Source organism: Lonchura striata, chromosome 10 (assembly GCF_046129695.1).
Source record: "Lonchura striata isolate bLonStr1 chromosome 10, bLonStr1.mat, whole genome shotgun sequence".
Taxonomy (NCBI): domain Eukaryota; kingdom Metazoa; phylum Chordata; class Aves; order Passeriformes; family Estrildidae; genus Lonchura; species Lonchura striata.
Genome location: NC_134612.1, coordinates 21,472,871 through 21,497,001, shown reverse-complemented (window position 1 = coordinate 21,497,001; position 24,131 = coordinate 21,472,871). Strand labels below are relative to the sequence as shown.

General features: G+C 38.4%; 1 protein-coding gene across 1 annotated transcript in view; it reads left to right on the top strand.

Annotated features, from left to right (window-relative positions):
* Nucleotides 1-24,131, top strand: part of NAALADL2 (N-acetylated alpha-linked acidic dipeptidase like 2) — a 413,827-nt gene that overhangs the window by 234,213 nt on the left and 155,483 nt on the right. The window contains exons 5-6 of the mRNA XM_077785540.1: nucleotides 14-284; nucleotides 18,753-18,872. Of these exons, the coding sequence (XP_077641666.1) occupies nucleotides 14-284; nucleotides 18,753-18,872 (391 nt within the window). The remainder of the gene's footprint in view (nucleotides 1-13; nucleotides 285-18,752; nucleotides 18,873-24,131) is intronic.

Sequence of the window (24,131 nt, the reverse complement as noted above, 5' to 3'; positions counted from 1 at the left end):
TTTTTTTTCCCAGAGATTTGTTAGAGTTCCCCAGAGAAGATGATGCAGAGCTTGCAATGCAAATCCTGGGTCAGTGGCGTTCCCAAGGCCTGGAAGATGTCCGGCTGGTGAATTACTCCGTTCTGCTTGACCTGCCAGGCCCTTCTTCAAACACAGTAACTCTGCAAGACAGCGGGGAATGCTTTTATCCAAGTGGACAACGCTGCAGCAGAGACCCCAAAACACTTGGCAGCCAAGACCTCCTGTACTCATATGCAGCTTATTCTGCCAAAGGAACTCTTGAGGTAACGTGGCCATTTGTCTCTGTCACTTGTGGTGGAATAGTTGGGAAATAGCAGCTTTTTGCTGAACCTGACTGGAAAATTACACATAGAATCACAGGATTATTTAGGTAGGAAAAGACCTCTAAGATCATCAAATCCCATTGAAAATATGCTGAGATGCCCAGCCTTAAAATAAGCACGTTTATGTGAATTATGATGTGGCCAATTGTACTTATCTTAATTAACCTTTCAACCTAATATATATGAATACTTCATAGGAGATAGATATAGATATACACTCACATATATCTATATGAGTCTCATTACATAATGTCTGTAATTTTTTGTTAAGTATCTGTGTTTATGAATTGGCACATTTTGCTTGTCTGTAAAAAATGTGGAAGCTGTGTCTAGAGTTTAACTTTGTCCTTGCTCATGTATGAGTACTACTGGTTTGAGGGATGCTTGTAGGAAGGATAGGATGAGGCTGGTGGGAGTGCTGGGCTAATACCTGGAGCCTCTGAATTATGGCTGTGGATCTCACATAGTTTCTTGTGTGACAATTCAGTTGACACATCTGCTCTGTTTCCTCTTGAAAACACCGATTTGTAGTTTTATCTTACCGCAGTTACTCTAGGATGTTTTGTCAGAAAAAAGATTCTACCTATTTGGATTTGTTACTTGCCAAGTGAAATAAGATCTTGGATTATCTTGTTTTTTTCCTGTATACTGTCTTCACTGTCTGTTTTTCTTTAGCTTCTGACTAATTTTTTTGAGAGCTTACTTTCCTAGCTGAGATAGTGTAAATCTTAAAAAAAAATATTTCTGAAATATAAAAATTGCAATTTCACTGCTAATTGCATTATTGTTGTCTTCCTCCTTTTAAAAATATCATATTACTCCACTGATGCTGGGGGATTTCTATCTTGGTTTCTGTCCTGTTTAAGACATGTTAGTTCATGGCTTAGAGCACTTACAGACTATAAGGGAACAGATTGTGAGCATCTTAATATTTAAACATGCCTACTCTCCATGCTGAGTCTTGTTAGCCTCGTTCTGGGGCTCTGTCCACTTCAAATTTGTTGCTGAGAAGCAAAATGAATTAGGCAAGAAGAGGTCCTAACTTTGCATGATACATGCTTTAACTTTTCCATGTACTAATGAATGTGGTTGCCTTCTCGTATCACTTAAAAACTCCATATTTAATATTATTTTCTCATTGTAACTTAGTAAGAGTAACTGTAATCAGAGAGAGGAATGGTTGTGACCTTTGAGGTTTTATTTCATGAATGTCAATGTGGTGCTAACAGATTCATCAGATTGAAGGAAATCCAATGTTCCGGGAAAAACTGCTGCTGTTATTCCCAGCAGCACATGTTCCACTCTCCATTATGTTCCAGGGCAGTTTTCTCTTACGAGTTCAGCAGAAATGAGGACCATACACACCGTCCTCATCACAGGGGCTGGACCTTGGCTCTGGCAAAACTCCAGCCTTGCACTGGAGCCAAAGAATGACTCCCTGCATGGCTGTACAGTCAGTTCTCTGAGATACCTCAGCACCCTTATGAAACTTGAGATGTGTTCTTCTGTTCCTCAAGAAGTCTCCCTGAAATGTCCTTAGATCTAGAGTTTTTGCCTAAAAGGGAAATTTTCCTATTTGTTTAGGCTACAGGTAAGTAGGTAGTGAGCTAACCTTCCTGACTTTCAGTCCTGTACACTAATCTCTACTATTTAAACTAATGGAAGTAGAAAAACTTTAAATGAGAAGTAGCAGGTGGTGGCTGTTGCTGGGCTCAGCCATCAGAAAGGGACTTGATTGCTTGCAGTAGAACTACAAGTCGTGTATTTTGGATATCCTGCAGTGGTTTGTGATTGCAAAATCATGAGGATTTTCCTGTGAACAGGTATTTTTATAACAGCTACTCATAACCTGAATAATTTTCTTTCAAATGTGGAACATCCTTAGCAGAAAATTCCTATTATGTGTCACTTAATCAGGCAAAATTGCTAATACTGCCTCGATGCTGCTGCTTCATTGTATCTCATTTGTCTGTTTGGTTTGCTAGAAGTTGAAGCAAATAAAACCATTAAGCTATTGCAGTCTGGCTACCAGCAGAGCTACAGCTCCACTTTGATGTTGACAAGGTTATTTGTAGAACAGCAAGACTCATTTTCTTTGACCACCTGTCATGTCCATTCATCATATGGCCATTGTATATGAGCCATCCAATTTGTGCTTTCTGGTAACAGTCTAAACAGCATTTGTGAGTAAAAATGTGAGCATTTGTGATCTGAAATCTACTTCAAAAACCTACTTAGTGCCATTGTGATGGATGGTGCACTTTACTACTTCTCTATATTTCATCGGGCTGTGAAAAGGTGACAGTGTTTACCCATCATGGTGACAGGCAGGGCAGCTTACAGTTCTGGAGAGGGCTGTCGAGTCAGTTTTGAAATAGATATTGCAGCAGTTATGTAAATAATATATTGTAGACTAGGTCAGCCTAAGGAAAGAATGACACACCTGAAATATATTTTTATTAAAACTTAAATATCAGCCACCTTTTATAGAGCTTAAACCTTTTGTCTGCTTGATAAAAACAGGAAAACTGCTCTGGCCAACAGAGTGCACATATAAATGGAAATTACATTGCTTCAAATTTATGCATTAAAGCAAAATGCATTGTCAGGCAGTATCCAGCCAGTCTCCAAGTGAGGGTGGTGTGGTGAATCCGAATGTGCTGCTCCTGCCTGCTGGAGCTTTGGGATCCAGGAGCTGTGGGGGTCTTCTGTCCCTGGGGACATGGGGAGATGGGGAACATCAGCAGGACCTGATGAGAGAGGGGCTGTGAACCCTCAAAATCTGGTGTCCCCCTTCAGTTCCGCTCTGTTAAATGGTGTCAGTAGCCCATGTGTGACAGGGGTGGTGATCCCTGAGTGCACCAAAGGAGAAGCAGAGCTATATTTGGGTTTGCAGGAGCCTGGGTGGCACTCGGGGCACTGGACAGGTGGTTTCAATCAGTTCTGCTGAGTGCAGGAGCTTCTGGAACAAACATATGTCCACAATGTTTGTCTGCTCCCTTCACTGTTTCTTTGGCAACTGGAAATAGTCCTAGCAGATGTAATGATTAGTGTGTGGGAATAACATTCAAGGACAGCCTAATTAAAGAAAATATAAATGGTATTTGCTTTGTATTCATACATTTTTTGAAATTATGTTTGTGTGACCTGAAGTTTTCCTCACTTTCCTTTCACCTTCAGTTTATTCACTCTTTACTTTACGGAAGTGTTAAAGGAGCTTTTGGAAATCCTAAGTCTGCTTTCATACTTTGAACTGAGGTACTTTGTGTCCTCTGCTATATGGCATTGTCTCTACTCTGCTTGTTTTGGAATAATGCACCAAGTCCCTGTTGGTTCCTTTGCTGCCCCTCTCTTCTGGTTTGGGGTTTGTTTCCACCCTCATGGGTGCTCTCAACAAGCCTAGGAAATGTCATGTTTCTTTCCTGGCTCTTTCATATCCTGAGAGGACTGTGTTGGTTCAGGAGCCTGGAGAGGATGCAAGAGTAGAAGTTCTTGAAAAGAACTTCCCATGCAGGCAGGGATTATGTGAGGGTTTATGGACAGAAATGAGTTGTGCTCATCTCCAAGGCAGTTCTCCCAACACCTGACTATGTCTATTTTGTATTTTGGGCACTGCTCTGTCCCTGTCCCCTGACTGCTTTGACTCCTCTGCTGTGTCACCTCCCTTCCCTGCCATCACGCACGTTCCCAGCTCCTGCTGATTTCTCTGTTGCAGCATCTGCTGATCTGGGGCATTTATGCTCCCCATCAGCCAGGGGTGTCTTTGGTGAGGTCTGGAGGGGCTGCAGGGAGCAGACAAGTGGGAATGCTGCCTGCCTGCCTGCACCCACACCATGCAGAAGAGATCCTCTGCATCTGCTGGTCACGTCTCAGTCTGCTCCGGTTCGTTTGTTTTGGTGACATTTTCTCAGCTAAATGAGAACCCACCGCAGAGATTAATGCAACCTGAAGCAATCTGGGATGTACAAGCCCATCTGTTAAGCTCACTCAGTCATTTTCCCACTATCCTTCAATCTTGGCAAGAGGGGAATTAGGGAAGCAGGATTCTGATTTTGATCCTCTTTCACAAGGAGGGGAGTTTGCTCACTTCATATCCAATATCCCATTTTCCTATTGCTGGCTTTAGATGTTTCCTTTCCCCACCCATCCCCTTTTTTCCCAGGTTATTTGCAAGAAGATGGAAGTCTTCTTCTTCTCTACTGCCTGTTCCTCTAACCTTTCCCACTCCTGCCAGGGGTGTCCCCTGCAGCCCCCTCCCCTCTCTGCTCAGGATTGCAGCCCTGATTGCTGCCACTCCTGGCAGATCTTTATTTCCAGCTCTGCACCAAAAAGTCTGGAGTTCCTCTGGAGGGGACACTGCATCAGGAAGTCCTTGACCCCAAAGCTTGCTTTCATTTGATTCGGTTTCATTGTGCTGGAAATGTGATTAGTGCACTCTTATTATCTTTTCTCTTCCCTCCAGCTAATCAGTGGTAATTTCCTTAACAATATTTCAGAATTAAGATTGGTGTCAGCGGGTTGGTTTTAGAAAATTTTCAAATCTTCCCAGGTTATTTTTATCCCCAGGCAGAATTTCTAAATGAGCCTTCTGCAGCGTGCTTACTCGCACATCTTGAATTCCAAAGGCAGAGAGTGTGTTTAATTTAGATTAAATAATCACAGCATCTCTTCCTAAGTCTTTCAGTCATTTTTGATGGCACATTGGTGCAAAGTACCAAGCTAGAGGGAATCTTGATACATGTCTGCATTTAATTCTTTTAGGCATGCCAAATTTAGTTCATTATTATCTTTATTAACATTTTTAAAGATTTCCTCTCTGAAGAGACATGCACTAGCTAAAATGAATCCCTAGCAACTGAAATCTGTTTTGCAGATGGTTAGGGCTATAGGTTGAATAACACATACACACAAATGAGAAGAATCATGTGATTTTTGGTAACATTTAGAAGTTTTAGTGCAGCTTTATTTATCTTTTATTTATAGAAGAGTTTCTCCGAAACCTCTTCCACAAATAATCATAATTTAGAACACTGCTCTGCATACCAAGTAGGCGCAGCAATTTTTCAAGACAATCTCACTAAGAATATGGATTTTAGAATAGACTTGACCTTTAAGCAGAAAACAACATTCAGCATTAACTACAGCATATCTGCCACTCCATTATAATTACATATAGGAAGCTGTGAAATGCAATGTGAAGGTTATATAACTTAAATTGCAGGCAAGGACTCCAAAAGCGATCACTGAAGAGATGTCCTGCAGAACATCCTGTCAGTTTTCTGGCATATATCACATAACCATTAATAAATACAGTTGTACAGTTCCCTAAAAATAATAGTAGTTCATCATGCATAAAGCCCAGATTAATATTGCTGGAAGATTTTTGTGTCATTGAAGGCAGGGTTTCAAAGATGCAAATGCTGCTGCTGCAGAGCATTTTGCTGTTTTATAATTGCAAGTCAATGCTGTCCTGATGTTTCACTAATAAAATGTTAGTAATGGCATTTTAGTAATCATGCCATTAATAATAAATGAGATTTTTTTGAATTATAAAAAAGCAAAAGGTGAGGCATCTTGGTATCTCAAGACATAACAGATCACTGAGCACTTCCATGCCATTGCACAGAATCAGCTGAAGGCATTTCTTAGTAAAGCCTCTGTACAATATTAGGGAGGGAGCAATGTTGAACCATAACAATTATTTATATTCCAACTACATGGTGAAAACTAAAGGGTGCAAACCCCGAGGGCTTGGGAAGAGTATTTGGTGATTGTTTTAGCTTTTAGTGCAAGCAGAATTCCTATTGAAATAAATGAGAATTATATTATTTCTAAGCAGAGTTAACTTTGTCTGTTAGCAGTCAGTGTGAGAGAGTAACAGTGAAATTTGTGCAATTGCATAGGCCTCCAGGGAATATTTTTGCCTTTAATCTTTGGGGTATAATCAGGGCCACTGAGTTGCCATCACCTCTGCAATTCAGTGGATATCTGGGTTGGTGCCCATCCAGTCAGGCTTTTTTCCACCCTCACTCTTTATTAATGGTGTTTGGTTCTAACCTCACTACAGACTCAAGTGGAAACCTTTCTGCCCAATCCCGAGTCGTGGTTTTTTTAGGTAGTGCCATCTTCTCTCTCTCTGTAACTTCTTCTTCACCTTCTTAGTAAATGTGAACCTACCAATAACATACCTGTGCTTTCTTCTCTGTTTAAGTTTGTGAAGGCAAAATTCTACTCAGAGGAGGAATTTTCAAGTAAAATGCTCCTTGTGCTGTGAACTCTGGGGATTGGGTTTTAGGGATCTTTTTCTTTTAAATTTCTCCAGTATTCTGGAGGTTTAAAACGGCCTCAAAGGAATCCTGCTTATGCTGAAAAAAGCAAAAATTTCCTTCAACAGAGGGACTATTAAGGAAATATGAGCTTTTAAAAAATTGCTACTATGAGAAAAACATAATAAGAAACAACTACAACTGATAGGAGAACAAAATATTTTTGTATTTATATAGTACTCAATCCTTGTCCCTAAAACTACTTACATAACTTTATTGTTTAAAAATTTGTAGTTTCATGCATGAACAATAAAGAGCTACTGAAAATGCTGCTGAGTTCTCTGATAGTTATGAGTGACTGTAAAATACAATATTGATTAAACTATTGCTGCTTCTCATTTTTTTAAGTTTGTTTTTCAGGAAGAGCAGCAAGTCCTAAAATCTCTTCAGGAACATTAGCAATAGAAAAGCATCTGTAGTTGAAGGCAGATGGCATTTCACTGAGCATGAACTTTGTGTGTCTGGGAGCATGGCACAGGGCTCTGACCCTGGCAGTCTCTGGCATTGGCATCCATGAGGATATGGGTTACAATTGCTGTAATAAAATCGTTTTTTAAAAGGCAAAAAAATCACTCTGCTGCCATACTTCACTTGATTATTTTTTAAATTGGAGGGAAAAATTTTTAAATAATGGTGGTGTCTTGTGAATTAGAGGTGGCAGCTGAAAATAATCAGCAGCAGGTATTTTAATTTTCAATGCAGTGTGATAAATCTTACCAGTTAAAGCCTCAGCAGTGTTTTATCTTAGCAGTTCTCTCTACCTACCAGTACAACTGCTACAGTCAGCATTGGACAACATTTTGTCAGAATCTTAAAAATTGCTTTCTTCTAATGTAGTAATTTGAGTTGATTTGATGCTTTTTGTGGGAGTCTCTGTTTCATTGTTAAAATATGTTAAATATTTTGCAATGAAAGTATCACTGAAACTCCAAAACAAGTCTGAAGATTTCTTATCTCTGTGGTAGAATGTAGGGATATAAAGTCCAAATAACTTCTAAGGTGAGCACATGAAAGAGTGGAAATAAGTTCTTACTAAAAAAAAAAAAAAAATTGTATAAGGATCCTTGAAAGGTTTTAAATGTAACCTAAACTAAGGATAAAGCTGTCATTAAAGCAGTCAAAGAATAATTTGGTGAGAACTGCAGCTGATTTATTTGTTAAAAAACTTTTGTATTAAAGAGCAAAGGATGTACCTCTAGAGAGTGCTTTGAGGAATGCTCTAAACTTGGACACAGCTTTGGTAGTAGGAAAGACCAAATAAAGAAGAACACCACTCTTAGAGAAAACCCTTTGAAGCAAGTAACTTTTGAAACCTTTCAGAACAGAATGGGGAAAAAAAAAGTGCTGCTGTGATATAGCTGGTTGAAAATATATATGTAAGAACTGAATTCTTAAAAATGTAAAAACTAATAAAAAGCTAGGGGGAGAGAAATTTAAAAAATTAAAAAGACCCAGACAGTAGCCATTGGCAAGTGCAAGTTTGGTATCCAGGTGCTGTTGGCAGAAGTGCATTGACTGTGTATGGAAACTGTCAAAATGCCAGAGCCCTTTCACTGGCTGGACTAAAATGTCCTGTGAAGAAGCTTTTGTTGAGAAAATCCCTTTTAAATTTGTTTGGAAATACAGCATTTAAGCCTTCACCTACCAACAGCAATCCCAGGAGAGAAGTGTCTATTTAAAAATAAATAAATAAAAAATACTGCAAAGTAAATAAAGCTGAAAACACATTGGTCTTCTCTCTTAGACATTCTTTGGTTTTTATTCTGTCTGATGTGCTGTCTCTCCCACTAAATAGAAATAAATCTCATGTCTAACCTCCTGAAATGAATATTAGTTACAGTGTTTATCTCATTAATTAAGAGAGCCTTCATGTGAATTAATTCTGGGCTCTATCAGTTTTATTCTCACAATTATTCCTGCAGTTCAAAGGGAAGGTGCCTCATCAATCCCCAGGTTGTGACTGGCCCCAGAGCAGGCGTGTGTGTGAGAAAGAAGGAAAGAAGGAGCTTCAAGGAATTTATCTTCCTTCCTCTGAATGATGTCACCATGCAGAGTTAGTGCTGTCTGCTGCAAGATTCACTGCTCACCCTGGTGCCCTGCAGGGGCAGGGGTGAATGAGGATGGAGGAGGTCTGGCAGTGCCTACAGCTAAGGGACAGCAAAGCTGCTAAATAAATATGCAAGAAAGCTCCTGCTGCCTTCTCATCCAAGAGGGATGCATCTCCTGCTGCAGGTCAGTGCTTGCCAGGCACCATCTTCACTGGGGGAGATTTTAAGGAGTGAATTAGTAGGAAAAGTCTAGAAATTTTACATTGCTGGAAAAAGAATTAATGCATCAGTTTCCTAACAAAACGTTTTGCTCAAGAAAATTTTATCATGTTTTTGTCTATGTTGCCCTTTTACTGCTAAATCTCGTATGTCTTGAGGCTGAAGTAGAACATTATAATCATGTAAGTCACAAACTGAAATCTATGATGAGAAACTGTATCAGTATGGATGTGTAAGGCTCAGGATTTGGAGGATAATACCGACTCTGAATTGAGATCTTTCCCTGATGATCTATCTGCTGCTGTAGGGTTGCTCTGCCTGCAGTAAACTTTCACAGCTGTTCCATTTTCCCTGCACACTGTACATAAATTGTTGACTATGTTCGTGGAGTAGGTACCAAAAATGTGGAGGTAATTGAAGAAACGTGGAGGGAACCCCCTCAGCAGAAGTTAAAAGCAGTGGACATTGCTAATGGTGACTGCTGTGTGTTCTTTGTCTTGTGTCCTGAATTGAGTCTCCTGTGTTTATTAAAGTCAAGGAAAGGCACCAGTGACTGCAGGAAGATGGATCATTAGGGAAATCTGTGCTTGAATCAGAATTTATGAGAGCACACACTGAGCTCCCTGTTTCTAGTTTCTTTTTGTTGGTTGTTCAGGATCCAGGGCAGGAAGGATGAGAAGTGGAGAGAGGGCATTGAGCAGAGATTTCTGTGGTAACTGATAGTTCTCTAACAATGTCCCTGACTGCTTTTATTGGGAATTGAGCCATCAAATGGTATAACTACAATAATACTGAGTGCTTCTGCACTGCTGTGAGAGAGGCTGACCTGAATTCCAGGTTGTGTGGAAGATGAGGGAAGCTCTGTCCAGCTCCAGAGGTCTGGATGGGCTGCACTGATGGCAAAACTTTTGCTTTTTAAAAAAAAAATTCGGTGATGTCAGGGCAGGTTGCTCTTTCCTCCCATCAAGCTGTCCAGATTCCAGAGTCTTTTCAGGCTTTCCCATATGTTTTAGATGATGTAAACATTTTTCCATCTTTTTTTTTGAGATGCCACTGTACAAGATGAGTGGTTTACTGAGAAACCCTCTAAAAGAAAAGCCAAATGGTGCTGCCATGTAAAACCTTTACATTTCTGGGCAGTGTAGGATGCACATCAACTCCGAGTGTTCTTTTAAAAGCAAAATTTGAAAGCCTGAAACAGAAAAGAACTTTTTCTTCCCTTCAATTTTATTATCTGTGAGACATTAATGACACATTACATGTTTCTTGTGAAATAAGTCTGCTTCTAAAATGTTAGGTGGTTGAAAACCAGAAAAATATTCTTGTTTAATCACAGAGGTGAGCTGTTCTCAGGAACAGCTATATTTCTGTATCTAGATGTTTGTCCTGGTCAATCATTTGGGCCATTTGAATTTGATATTACTAAGGCACATTTCCTGGTTTTTACTGGAGTCCTTTTCTTGTCATCTGAATATATTTTTAGAACTTATTTTTCCGCAGTCCTTTATCTACAGATGTAATTTAGAGACCTATAAATCTGTGCAATGACTCAAAACAACAGAATTCACAGGAGATGGAAAAGATGTCATTTTCCTTTTCACAACTGCATATTTGCTTCTGAGAATTGTTTGCTCAAATGCTGCTTTAACACTCAGATTTGTGTTTGCATCATTACATGGTTGGCCATCTCCCTGATTATGTTGAAGTGGATGATGTTGGGCCAAGAAAGGGCTGTAAGTACTTTGTGAAAGATCATTTGTTGTAATCTAGAAAATAAGAGTTCTCCCCAACATTTTTGAAAGTTTGAGTGTTCTCTTGATGCTGTGGGTGACCTCCTCTTGTACATATGAATGAATATTTTCCTATTTGTGGTGGATGTCTGTTTTATTGTTATATATGTCTGGAATGTCCCTTTGGTCACTTTGTGTCCCCTGTCCTGGCTGTGTCACCTCCCAGGCACTCCCAGCTTACTTGGAGCAGAGAAAGCAGAAAAGGCCTTGGCTCTGTGCAAGCCCTGCTCAGTAATAACAAAAATTCTCCATTATTACCCCTGTGTTCAGCACAAATCCAAAACACAGCCCCATAACAGCACTGTGAAGAAAATTAATTGTACCCCAGCCAAAAGCAGCACAGTTCTGAATCATGAATTCCAGCTTGGAAGACTGAAAATGGTAGGCTGGTTTCTGGACATTTTGTTTTGATGCAGCCAAAGTGACTCAGTTGGACAAAGCTGAAACACCTGTTTCTGAGGAATTAAAATATCAAATGCATTCCAAGTTATAAAATGAAATATTTTGATTTTACTTAGATTCTAAAGCACATGTAGTGTGTCAGTGCAGTTGTACACATTCTGTTTGTGGTGGTGTTTGCATTCCCAGGATGTTCTCAGGAGCTGATATTTCAGCCAGGAGATGATTTTACTACTCTGGGCATGTGGGTACAGCTCCTATAGCTCATAGAGAGAGCTCCCCCAGCTCAGTCTGGTCCCTCTCCTGCCCAGCTGAGGTGGATCCATCCCTGCCACAGCTGTCCTGCAGAGCCTGGGTGTGATAAAGTGATTTTAGACATTTTAGACACCTTCTGTGAGCTCCAAGCTTCTTCTCTAAAGGCTTAATGCCTGTAGCTACTCTGGGAGGCAATGCCTGCTTTTAATCCAGTGTGATATAAATGACTGAGGGAGGACATTCTGCAGCCTCTGGGTGTCTTGTGTTCATTCCCTGTGTTTCACAGAAGCCAAGGAAATTTCCACCAAGCCTTGAGAATTTGCTGAGTTCAGACACAATGTGAATGGATTCTGACATAAACCCCTTTCCCTGAAAATTTTAAGGCCAAGTTTAAATCACACCATTATAATTTCCTGTGTACATATGTAGCTTATGATTTATTTTTTTTAAGATACTGCATCACAGCTGAGTAATTCTGTTTTGTTTAGTTTATCCTCAGTCTATGTAATTTGTAAATGTATATTTGCATGAATAATTACCTCTGAATAAGCTAAACCAAGCAGGCTGGCAAATACAGATTACTCTTTTTTCTTAGGAGTGTAAGTGTATGAGCAATGTGACTTTATGCTTTAGAGACTGATGCTACTAAATAGCCTTGCAGTTAACTCCTCAGAAGGGGAGGGATATAAATGACATTAAACACATACAAGAAAGGGTAATTAGGATTTAAAATTTTGTCACTAGTGAAGTGACAACCAGCACTGCTTAATGGAAGTTTAAAATAATATTTCTGATAGTATTTTAGGCATCTAATGATCTCGTGCCCTTCGGTTTTTTGTCACAAAAGGCATTATTCTGAGAGATTCCAAAATAAGTAAACTTCAGTTTAAGGTGTCTGAAAATAACAATGTTTTATGGCAAAAACTTGAAAAGCTAGATTTGTATGTATTATGTAAAATAGAAAGTTAGAAAACAGAAAATGTGAAGAAAACCTACCCTAATATGTTGTTTGAATATCTTGCTGGGTATCATGAGTTAAGTAATATTCAAATACTAGTTTTGCCTTTTGGGAAACACAAAGAATATGACTGGGGACAGAGTTGGGGGGTTATGAAAATTAAAATAGGAAAATGTAATGTAGAAAAAAAATAAGAGAACTGAGTTGCAGCAGTTCAGATATATTTGGGGCTCTGTAACCATAAAATACAGAAGAGCTCTTTTCTGTAGGCTATAAAAAGGCTTCGATCTTGATTCAGTCTCCCTCAGAGTTGATAGGAAAAAAGTCTTGCAATAAACTGTGAGAAGCAGGGAAGCAAACAAGTTTAACCTCAGTGTCTTTCCAAAAATGCTTCTGCACCAGCAAAGGGAAGCTGTGGGAGCAGCTCAGGAGAGCCCTGCAGGCTGATGTGGACAGGAGGACCAGGGGGAAGGCTGAACATGAAATGTCTCTGTGACTGACCTCTCTGCAAGGCCAAGCTCCATCCAGCTGAGGTTAAAGGACATCTCTTTTTTCTCTTGTTTTAGTATAAATTGCAGCTTTAGCTGTCACTGTAATGCAAAGAAATCTAGACACAAGAACCCTTTCTTGACTGTAAGCTGGCATTGTGAGTCATACTGCATTGAAATGCTCCAGAATTCTGTTGTAGGAGCAGGAATATTGAAGCAAAGAAATGAAAGCCTCTATAAAGTGCTAGCAACCATTAAGAAAAGATGTCATGAATCTGTTTGAGGAGCAGGGCTTGTAGGTAAAACACAAAGCAAGTCTGAAGTTCTCTGATTTAAATCGTCCCTGATATTGTTGGTCAGAAGCACCTCTTAGTCTTGTAAAAGAGAAAAATCATCTTCAGTTAATCCAGATATATAATTATTTACTTTTGGGGCTCAGACAGTCTCTGCCACTTTTCTTGCCTGGAACCAAGTTGAAGGAAAAAGGTTGAAAGACAACTTTGGATATTAACATTTCTGTAGAAATACAGTAAGTATATAAAAGATAGTTATGGATGGGTATTTTGTCTCTGGTGTGCTGAGCAGGACCCTGGTGGTGGCAATCACAGCTGTGGCTCCCTGATTATTGAAGGATGCTTTTGGCTGGAATGGGAACAGCTCTGGTCAGAAAGCGTAGCAGAGTTTACACCAACAAAGGATTTGGCACATCTCCCTTATCTTCCCTTCTCTTTCTTGCTTTTCTATAATTTTAAAGATCAGCTAGTTTTATATTTGCAGCTTTCTTCACATTTGTTGATGTCCAGCTTTGATCTACAACCAGCTTGAGTTTACTTTTATGCTCTGCTGAATGCTTCCTTCAGCCTCAATTTCAGAGCTGTGCAAATAAATTATAGCGATGTGTTTAATTAAAGTTTGTCTCATGTCCTGATTGCAGACTGTTGCCTTCTCAGATACAATTTGCAAATATATTTTGGAGTTTTATTTTAGGCAGGATGACTAGTTGAAGGTTATTTAATTGTGATTGATTGTGCATGGGATGTTTCTGCTGCCTTTATTTTGTGAACAACCTGGAAATAGTAGCTGAACGTTGAAGGACAAGTGAAGGGCATTGGCCTGGATGGAAGGAGGGGATGTAGTGAGTCTGAGGGTTGATGCTTCTAGAATTACATGTGTGCTTTTTGGAGAAATTATCTTAATTCTAAGGAATGAACAATATTTATTAACATTAAATATTTAGTTTTCTTCAATACTTGGAGTTTCTTTAGGGAATCTATTTCTGCATCTATTTTGTTTTGGTGGGTAGGCAGGAATTGTGAATATGAGAATATGAGGCTTGACTGTGTCATTTTCATATCTGCAGCTTCCCCAGGCCTGAGATCCCCCCATTGTTTGTGCAGAATCTCTTCATTAATATGGGTGAGGAGCTTGGTATTTGATAAAATTAATTTATCATTTGAGATTACTGAACTGTGACACTACCAACAGGCAGCATGAAGAGAAGACTTTTCACCACAGCCATTCTGTGGTGAAAATTTCACTTCTCCACAGCCATGCTGCTTTGGGTTTGTTTTCTGCCAAGGTTTGAAGAGCTCAGTTTAAAAGCTGACTCCTTATCTGCAGTGGCTGCATCCTCATTTCGGTGGTTAGAAACATCCCTTCCTGGGATGGGAAACATCCCATCCTCACCTTTGAGTTTTGTGTTGGGTTTTTTTGTTTGTTTGGGTGGGGGGTTTATTGTTTTTGTTTTTTTGTGGTTGTTTTGTTTTGTTTTGTTTTTTGTTTGTTTGTTTGTTTGTTTTTCCTCAGTGGTTTCTTCCCTGGGTCTTTTTGCTGCCTAGTGGGTAAATCAGCCACAATCTGCCTCTCAGGCAGTGTGTTGGATACACATGTATAACTCTGTTATTAAATTCTTCTCCTCAGTCAAATGGACTGATGAGAATGTGGTAAGACAAACATATTTCTGTTATTATTTTCATCCTATTTATCTTACTTTTTTAAAGTTGCCTCAGAATTTGCAAGAAAGCAAGGTTTAAAAATAGCATCCAGCATCTTCAAGACCCCAGCTGCCACCTGCTTCATATGGTTATTCATATTTTTCCTTTGCAAGACCTATTTTCCTCTGTGTCATCCATGACTGGGTGAAGTATACTCTTTCATTCTGTTTCATTTTGGAGATAAGTAGAAGAAATGAGGATAAAAATCGCTGACTGTCTTGATTGTGTCATTTTTAGAGTATTTGTCTTTTCTGTTTCGGGGGGCGAATCTGTTAGAATTTTTAAGATAGAATGTTTACAACTCACTGAGCATCATCTTGGGACTTAGAAAACTAATAAGTCGCCTAAGATAAAATAATTACTTTTTCTAAAAATGTTTGTTTTATTACCTATCCCTACTTCATTTCATGCATGGGGGAATACTACTGAACTCCACAATGCACATCACAATTTGCTCCTAAATAGTCATATCTTTCAAACAGCATAGCTTGAAATGATTTGAAGAGTAAGTACCTAATTCAGATGGATAAAACAACTCATTCTTTAGCAGTTTCCCAGTTTTAGGGTAAGAGGATTTACTGTGGCATAGCTAAAGCAAGTAGACAAGTGCTCTTTTTCAGCACCTGATAAAAGGATGAGTCCTCTTTTGTTTCTGAGCAGAATTATCCTACCACAGGAAAGCAGTTTATCAAATATGGGTAGTTGGGGGTGGGGTGTTTTGCTTTTAAAAAAGCTGGTATGTGTAAAATGAGGATTATGTCATGTTGTAAGCATTTCTAAAAACAGAAAAGAGAAATAATAGGAAATTTAATCTTTATTCATTTTTGGAGGTATTAGAAATGTTGTGACTAAAACAGGCCTTCATGCATCATAAATAGTCTGTCAGCTTCTGAATGGATTATTAGGAAGATAGAAGGTCTGGATTCAGTAGGATTCTACAGCATTATTTTGAAGTTGTATTTTTTCTAAATTTAATTTTATATTAGAAGTTAGTGTCCCAATTAGTTGTGTCCCAGTCCACTAAATAAAACCAAATCTGACTACTCTGAGCTAGTATTGCTGTACTGTATTTAATGAGACTTCATTAATACTGCAAAGCATTTTGCTTTTTATTACAAATTTTACTTAAGTGTTCAGGTGCAGAATAGAGGAAGGGATAAGAATAATTTGCATATCTTTTTTTATAATTTAATGCATACCTATTACTTTCTGGATTGTATTGCCAAAATGTTACGACTTCGTTCTAAACTCTCCCAGTGAATTATTGACTTCCTTTGGCCAGAGATGAGCCACATGTAGTTTTAGGTAAGAGAAGATTTAATTAAATTTTTGTTTGTCGTTTTAGCTGGAGTTAGAGGTGATATAAGCTGTGCAGACCTCTGGGTGCTAGTCTATACATGCTGATCCAGAATGTGACAACCTCTGAGCTTTAGCATATCTATATTTCATGTGGAAGATGTGTGATGAAAGCCCATGAAATTCTGTTCTATCCCACCCATCTGCTCTTTCATGATGCAATTTCTTACATGTACTCTCAATATATGAATGTACTTAATAGCTTTGGTGTTGGGGCTAACTTTTAAAATTTGAAGCAAAGCACATGGTTTGCAGAGTATTTGGGGCAGCAGGGAGTCAACTTCTGTTTTCCACATAATTAAAAAATGAGCTGTGCTTTTGCAGGGCCTCCTGTTCTGCCTCTCTTGTTGAGCATGTGTTTCCTGGGATAGACCAGTGAGCTTCCCTTGAAGATGCAGTTTGCATCCATAAATTAACTAAGAACGTCCAAGGGCAGTTGCTAAATGCATTAATAATTGTGCAAACATGTAGTTTTGTTGTTTCCAGAGCAGTGGATAGCACCCTGGAGAAGCAGAGAGCCAAAGGGACGTGCAGAGCAGCAGCACATCAATGTAGATGGGCAGGGAGCTCATTTCCACACAGGCATCCTGGAGAAACAAATTATCTTCATGATCTTCGTGTTTGGGTATTGATTTTGCCTCAGGAAAGTCAGTGTGCTGTCTCTCATACAAATAATGACAGCCCTGATTTTTGCTTTGGAGAACAGGTGAGGAAGGCATTGGGTCCAAAGGAATTAGATAAAGGAATCCCTAGAAATCAACCTAGATAACACCTCCCATAACCTTTCAGGACATATGACTTCTGAGACACTAATAGCCATTGTATCTTATGACATATGTGTAGGTACAAATTAAAATGAAGATAAGAGCTACAGAAACCAGTAAAAAACTTATGAACTTAAGCACCCTGGTAAATACCCTTTCTATATCTGAGGTTGATTCTTTAAAACTGGAGACATGAGATTAAGCAAAACATAAAATACCTATTCCTAGTATGAAATCTTTGCTTAAATTTATCCTGCTTTTCAAATACTGTGGCTATGGAGGAAAATAATTATATTGGCTAAATAGTTTTCTAGTTCTTTAGCTATGCAAACCCCAATTTATTTCAGATGAAGCAGTGTGAAGTGTGAGCTTTCCTGTTCTACATTTCATTATTTGTTGTTAAATCTGATGTTTGCCTCTTCAGAAGTGCCTTGTAACTTTGGTTGGCCTTTCCACATACTTGGTGTGTACAACACTGATGACATATTGCAGACTTGGAAACTTTTCTGAAAAATTCAGAATAATTTAATCAGATAGGAATCTTGGCAAAGTTTTTGTATGGTTTCAACTTGAATGTTGAAATGCAAACTCACACAGATACAGTTTTTTAAGGGTAAATGCTTTCCTAAAATACCCATGTTCAGGAATCTACTGAAATTTCACACATCCTACACATCCAGAACAACTGTTGCTAGAATTTAAACAGTTTGTGTAGGGATACCCAAAATCAGAACTGTTGCCTTTGGCAATGAATCCATACTTAAGTTGCAAAACTGAACTGAAAGAGAAAACTTTTCCATCTTGTACTGCTCCTCTGATTTTAACACTGATGTAATATTCTTGTGTCTTCTTGTACTTGTGTTTTATGTGAGCACTGGGTACGGATTTAGAGGATCCAGAACGTCCTCAGTGATGTCCTGAGAGCTCCATAACATTCTAAAATAGTAATGTACAAGACCGATTATCCTCTTACTTTGTTTTTACCAGAATTTATTGCTATGAATGAGTGAGAAAAATGCCCTTGGTCATTCTTAAATTATAGATTTAAAAAAATACTTGAGAACTCATCTTGAAATATTTTTACATTACTGTCAGTGCTTGACATTTAATAATAACTTAGAACTTGTTCTATATTTTCTTCCAGAGTCCTAACAGAAGAGCTGAAAATCTTCATGTTCTAAATACTTTTAGATCAAAGTGACTCTTAAATTATTTGAAAAAGATGTATAAATATAAAAGTATGTAGAGCATAGTCTGTTATCACTGTAGTTATCTGAGTATAATGCTTTGATAACTGATGGATTAAAAGAAAATACTGCAGTAGTTAGGTAAGATTGCTCAGGAATCACAAAATAAAACTGTGTATTGGTGGAGTTTGTGTTACCTATGTATTTTCAGAAGTGACCAGTAAAATCAAGTGTTCCCTGAAATGCTTTACAAGACTGATTATTTTTAAGAAAATAAACAAAAGTGAATTAGTATCCTTTACACCATTTTAAATAAATTCCTGTAGCTGATGAGGGGAATTTCTTATCAGAATCAGCACCTCTTGTAACCACTGGGAAAAAAGGGGGGGAGCAGTTTATCATAGCTTATTAATTGTGAATTAAAACTGCAAAAAAATTACCTGTCAGATTGAACTTTGAAGGTCTTTGTTATTACAGATGTTGCTGATCAGAAGCTGGGGTAAGGCAATTGCAGGACTCTGCTCAGTTGCCTGTGCTTGTGCAAACAACTTTGTTTCCAGGCAGGGAGCACCTTCAGAGATATGTGGTTGTAGCTGTAGCCTGAATTTTGTCTCCTCTTTGCAGGCAGAGCTTGTTGATGTCCAGTATGGGACCATGGATGACCTGATCCGGATCCAAGCTGTCACAAACGTGACCAAAAAAATTGCACTTTTGAAGCTTGGACAATCACCTTTGCTTTATAAGGTTAGTTACACATCAGCTGAATTATTCCTTTGGTGGCTTGTGGTTTGGTTTTTGTTTGTTTGTTTGTTTGTTTGCATTTTTGGGGTTTTTTTGGGGGTGTGTTTCTGGTTTGTTGTTTGTTTCTTTTTTCTTTTGGGTTCTTTTCAGTTTCACAATACAAAAACAAAGATTTTCCCATTTTCCCCAGTAAGTCTGGACTTATTTACACCCAGATGCTTCCTCAGTACTCACCACTGTCACTCTGCAGTGCCTTTTATGTATTAGAGTTGTTTATTTTGCTGCATATCTTGCAGTGCCCTACGACTCTGCTTTATGTTTTCTGGGTGTACTAGAAGCCTTTTGACAAACAAAGAAATCACTGAGAAAACTAATAAAGCAGAGGGGATTGTGTCTGGAGAGGGTGTACATGGGTGCATGTGTATCCATCCTCTCCAACCCCAGCTCTGGCAGAGAGCACAAAGCAGGAGCTCACTAATCCACTTTTGCACTAAACATAATAAACCACTCAACATATTAAACCACATTTAAACTCTAAACATCCAGTAACTGCCTTCTGTTGCAAATATCTTATAAACAAAATCGCTGGTTTGACTTTCAGAATATACAGAAAGTATAGTAGCTCAGTAAATGCTTAAACAATTCATTCCCAATTCACAAAAGCAATTATAAAAGAGCAGGGACTCCAGATCTTGCAGTTAAGTAAATCAGGACCTGCTCTGTTGGCCATGGAAAGCCCAGCCAGGACTTCAATACCGACTCAGAAAATAAGCACTTAATGTTTTTTTTTCTATAGGAATAAGATTTGTCTCAATAAAAATGCCATTTTCAACGGAGTAGGTTCAGCTGTTTATTTAAATTATTTAGATGCAATTTAATTATGCCTGTGAAAGGTCAGTTGTCATTGCTGGGACTCAGTTGTTGCCCATCATTTCCAACAATAGATCTGATCCTGCATTCCTCTGCTGACAAAGCCAATGAAACAGCAATCAGGGCTCATAAAGCAGGGATTTGATAAAGATGCAAAGTTTGCTGTAGCAGCACTGTCTGTGAGATGGACTTTTTAGCAATTTGTGTTCCTGTGAACACTCACTGTGTCTGAATTACCCAGCAGCCTGAAGGAGAAGAGAAAACCAGAAAGTGTTGAGGACAAAGCACATCTCAGGAGCTTTTTGTGTGGGTTGGCTGTAACCTGGTCCCAAGGATGTGCTGTTTAGTGGCTGAGGTGCATTAGCTGCATTGCTGGTGCCCCAAAAGAATCACTTTTGCACGTTCAGAGTGTGTTATACAGCACAAAGCAAAGTGTGGTGTGATCAGAGACTGACTCCAGTGTGTGCTCAGGGTCTGAGGTAAAATTACAACCACCCAAACCTACTTCCATGTTCTCCTCACAGAAGGTTTACCCTTTTTCTTGAGGCTCCAAACCACCCTTTCTAAAAGATAATATGTGTAAAAGAATATAATTATTTTTCAGAATATAATTTTTGTCTTTTTGGGAGTAGAATAATTGTAAGCTTTCCTTTGCTCGTGACTATCAGTAAAGGTGTAAAAGATTATCAGAAGTAGATTCTCCTTTCCAAAGGAATATCTTATGTGAAATACTGCCTTAAACTGCAAGTCCTGCTGGTTTAAATGAGCCCAGTATCTCTCTGCTGAATCCACTCTTTGTATCTTTTTTTCCCCACTAATGTTTATGTTTCTGTACTTACTGAGTCTCACATTTCTGTTTCAGCTGATACTTCCCTCTCCCTATATTCTCCTTATCTCTGCCTTCCATGTGCTTGATTTTACATCACATTAAAACAGAGCACTGGCTCATAAGAGAGTTGTGGCTATATAAACATCTACACTTAGTGGGTTTCTTTCCACTTTTTGTATTTTACTTGTATTTTTCATGTGTTAATTTCCTTTAATTTTTTCATTGTTATTATTTTATATTATGCAAGTATCTCACTCTGGATTGGAGTCTTATTATTATAGACCCTGCACTGAGGTTCCATCTTCATAACAGTTTCTAATTATGTCTCTATTTTTCATTTGTATCTCCCTTGCACATTTATGCTTTTTGTCTTTCTCTCTTTACTGCTGTTTTTCTTGTGGGTTTTTTTTTTTTTTTTATGCTTTCCCCTTTTGTGTATTTAATTTGTCTTTTAAAAAAAATGTTTCTCTGTTCTTTCTCTCTATACTGAGTTCTTTGGAAAAAACCTGAAAGAAATAATAAACTACTGCTGGCAGAAAAAAATCACCATGAAAACTGAACAACATTTCTTTTGTCTTTACATCATATTAAGAGAAAGGATGTGCTGGTAGAAAAGAACTTCATGTTCAAGGGGCTAATTTACAGAAATGAGTCCAAGTGATGGAAATTTGAATATTTGGAAAAATAGTTGTATAAGCAACAGTATTTTTGCAGTGTAGATTTAGTTTATGAAGATTGGATAAGGTACAAAATTGGGGGAGGATTAAAGTTGAAAATAATTTGGAGCTTCTACTTTCAGTCTTTCAGACTGTGCCCATCTCTCATATCTTTAGACACTGGAAACAACAGAATTAAGAGCTTGGAGTAATTTGAAATTTGAATGTACAGGGAATTTGGAGTAGGCAGAAAAGCCTGAAGTTAATGTGCTGTTAAAATATGCAGTTTAGTCTTAAACATGAGTAATTCTGATTAAATTTCTTAAGGTTCATAAATTTAAGCTGCTTTGTGAGAACAAGATTTGCAGAAATCTGACCTGGAGTTATTTTTGTAATTGGATATGATTTTCAGATTTCACTGGGAGTGCTGTGTTTCTGTTCCACTGGATCAGTGGTTTCTGCTCAGGGGGAGTGAGAGGGGAGCAGCCCTGGCAGTGGCACCTGTCCAGAGCCACAGAGACACATCCTGATCCCTTGGGCTGGACTTTTTCAAACAAAGAGCGTGTTACCTCAGCCACATCATAAATTACAGCTAGAAAGAGAAAGAACATGGACCCTGCCTTTCTAGCAGGGTATCTGCTATTGCAACATTGCCTCTGTGGGGGAAAAAAGACCCAAAACAAAATAAAAAAGCAACTGGTTTATATTGCTGTGATTAAAGAAAAAAAAAAAAAAAGGATGAAAAAGTGCTATGTATTTTAGATATTTATAAATATTAGAGAGGAGTAGGGGTTTGAGAGGGTTTTCACCATTGTTAGGGCACTAAGATCAGTTAGTGAGCAAGACTTTATTGTGGATTAATACAAAAATGAGGGAATGGAAATGGTAGAAATGCTTCAAGGAGCAAGCAAGAGTATTGCAAAGGCAGAATCCTTTTCAAATGCAGCTGAAAGGTTCAGGAATTTACTATGCCCAGCACCTGGAGTGGCAATTTCCTACAGCAAGACAGAGTGAGGCAGTGGGCTGAGCTGTGGGGCACCTGGGGAGCACTCATGTGACAGGGAACTTGGCAAAACCAAGTCTTTTTGGTCTCATTAACCACAATAATTCACAGTGCTGGAAAACTGACAGAAGGAAAAAATTCCAGCTGTTTCAACATCTCCTGAAGGGATCTTGTGACTAGTCTGAGACACTTTTAAGATCTGGATTGCTGCTGAATAAAGAGGGAGCTGGATTTAAAAAGAGTTTTCTTAAGCAGGGAGCTGGAATGAGACAAATGTAGAAGTGAGGCAAAACTTCTGCGGGGAATTGCCATAAAAAAACCACATTTTCTCACACCTTGATATTGAAGGTGACTGTCTCCTGGTGTCCTGGCTAGAAGGAAAATTCGTGGCTGCTGAAAGATGGGAAGTTTATTACCAGTGATTAAGCAAATCACTCATGTGGTGTAGAGCACCTTCTTGAGAAAGAGCAACTTGAGTTGCCCACTGTGTTTGGAGACAAGATATTCTAATAGTGTGAAATGTGTGGTGGCAGAAAGATTTGGCAAAAGCACCTTGGTGGCACCCAGCTCCTGTGCCCTAGAGCATATCTGAGTGTGTGCCACTGCTCTGAGTGTGTTAAAAAAACAGAGGAGGCTTTTCTCAGGGAGAATTGCACAGTGGTTTCAATATCCAGCCTCTGGAAATGTCATTAACAGATTCATTTTTTGAAAAATGTTGTGCGCCTTGATCATGATTTAATCTTTAGGGGTTGCAATTCGTGAAAAAGCCATAATTTTTGTCCTAAATTAACTTTTAATAGAGTAACAAAAGCCCTGAAGGCCAAACCACTTCATCTTTAAAATGTTCACATATTAACATTTTTTCCACATCCATTAAATGAAGATGTTGTTCTACTGTGTAAATATCTTTATTTATTTTAATAACTTACTGCCTTCATAAATATTCATAAAATTGCTTTTTAACTGTCATAAAGTTTGGGAATCTGGAGGTTTGGATGTTTATGCAGAGGTTGTTGGCAGGCCCTTAAAGATAAGGTTTCACTAAATAGAAAATATTAAAGATTTCCAGAATAAAGGTAATTTGCAAAAAGGCTTCAATTTTAATAACTGTGTTAATTTTAAATAAGTTTACTTTGGAAAAAGTAATTTCACTTTTCTACAATTTATTTCCTTCCCTCTGGTACTTTTTATGGCTAGCAAATACAGTTGTGAAGATGTTAGTTTACATTGTAAATCTCCATTTAACGAGGACCCTCCCTTTCCTTCCATTCCTTCCTCCATCCCTAGAGATACACAAATATAAGTGTGTATGTTTATATACATACACACAGCGTGTGCATATAAAAATATACAAATAAAAACCATGGTAAAAACCCAAACATTTTAAAGGGAACATAAACACTTGATACACATTTCATTATTAAGCACACTGGGGTTTTGGTTGGGGTTTTTTGTAACCTTTTCTTGGATGGTAGAATTTTTTCCAAGGCTCCTAAAGTCTTTATATACACACATTTCCCTATATGAGTGCTATGGGACTTTTAATGATATTATATCCCTTTCTAAAGCCCTTCTCAAAAAGTCCAGCCACAGATATAGGCAGTATAAATAAAAATTATAGAAACATGTAAAACTATACCTGGGGATCTGGATCTGAAGGGATTATCTAGTAACATCCACTGGACGTTATAGCATCATGTTTTTCAGATTTTCTAATTTACCATCCTCTTAAAATCTCAGCTCAGCTCCCAAAATTGAGTTTCTTTTGATAGTCCAAAGTGAATTGAGCTTGATTCATTCAAATTGTTGTGCAGAGTTTGCTAAGTAGCCAGTTTATATTTGTACAGGGTATGCTAGTTCTTATTTTGTCTTGAAGGAAGCACTTGTGACTTTGTGATCCTTTT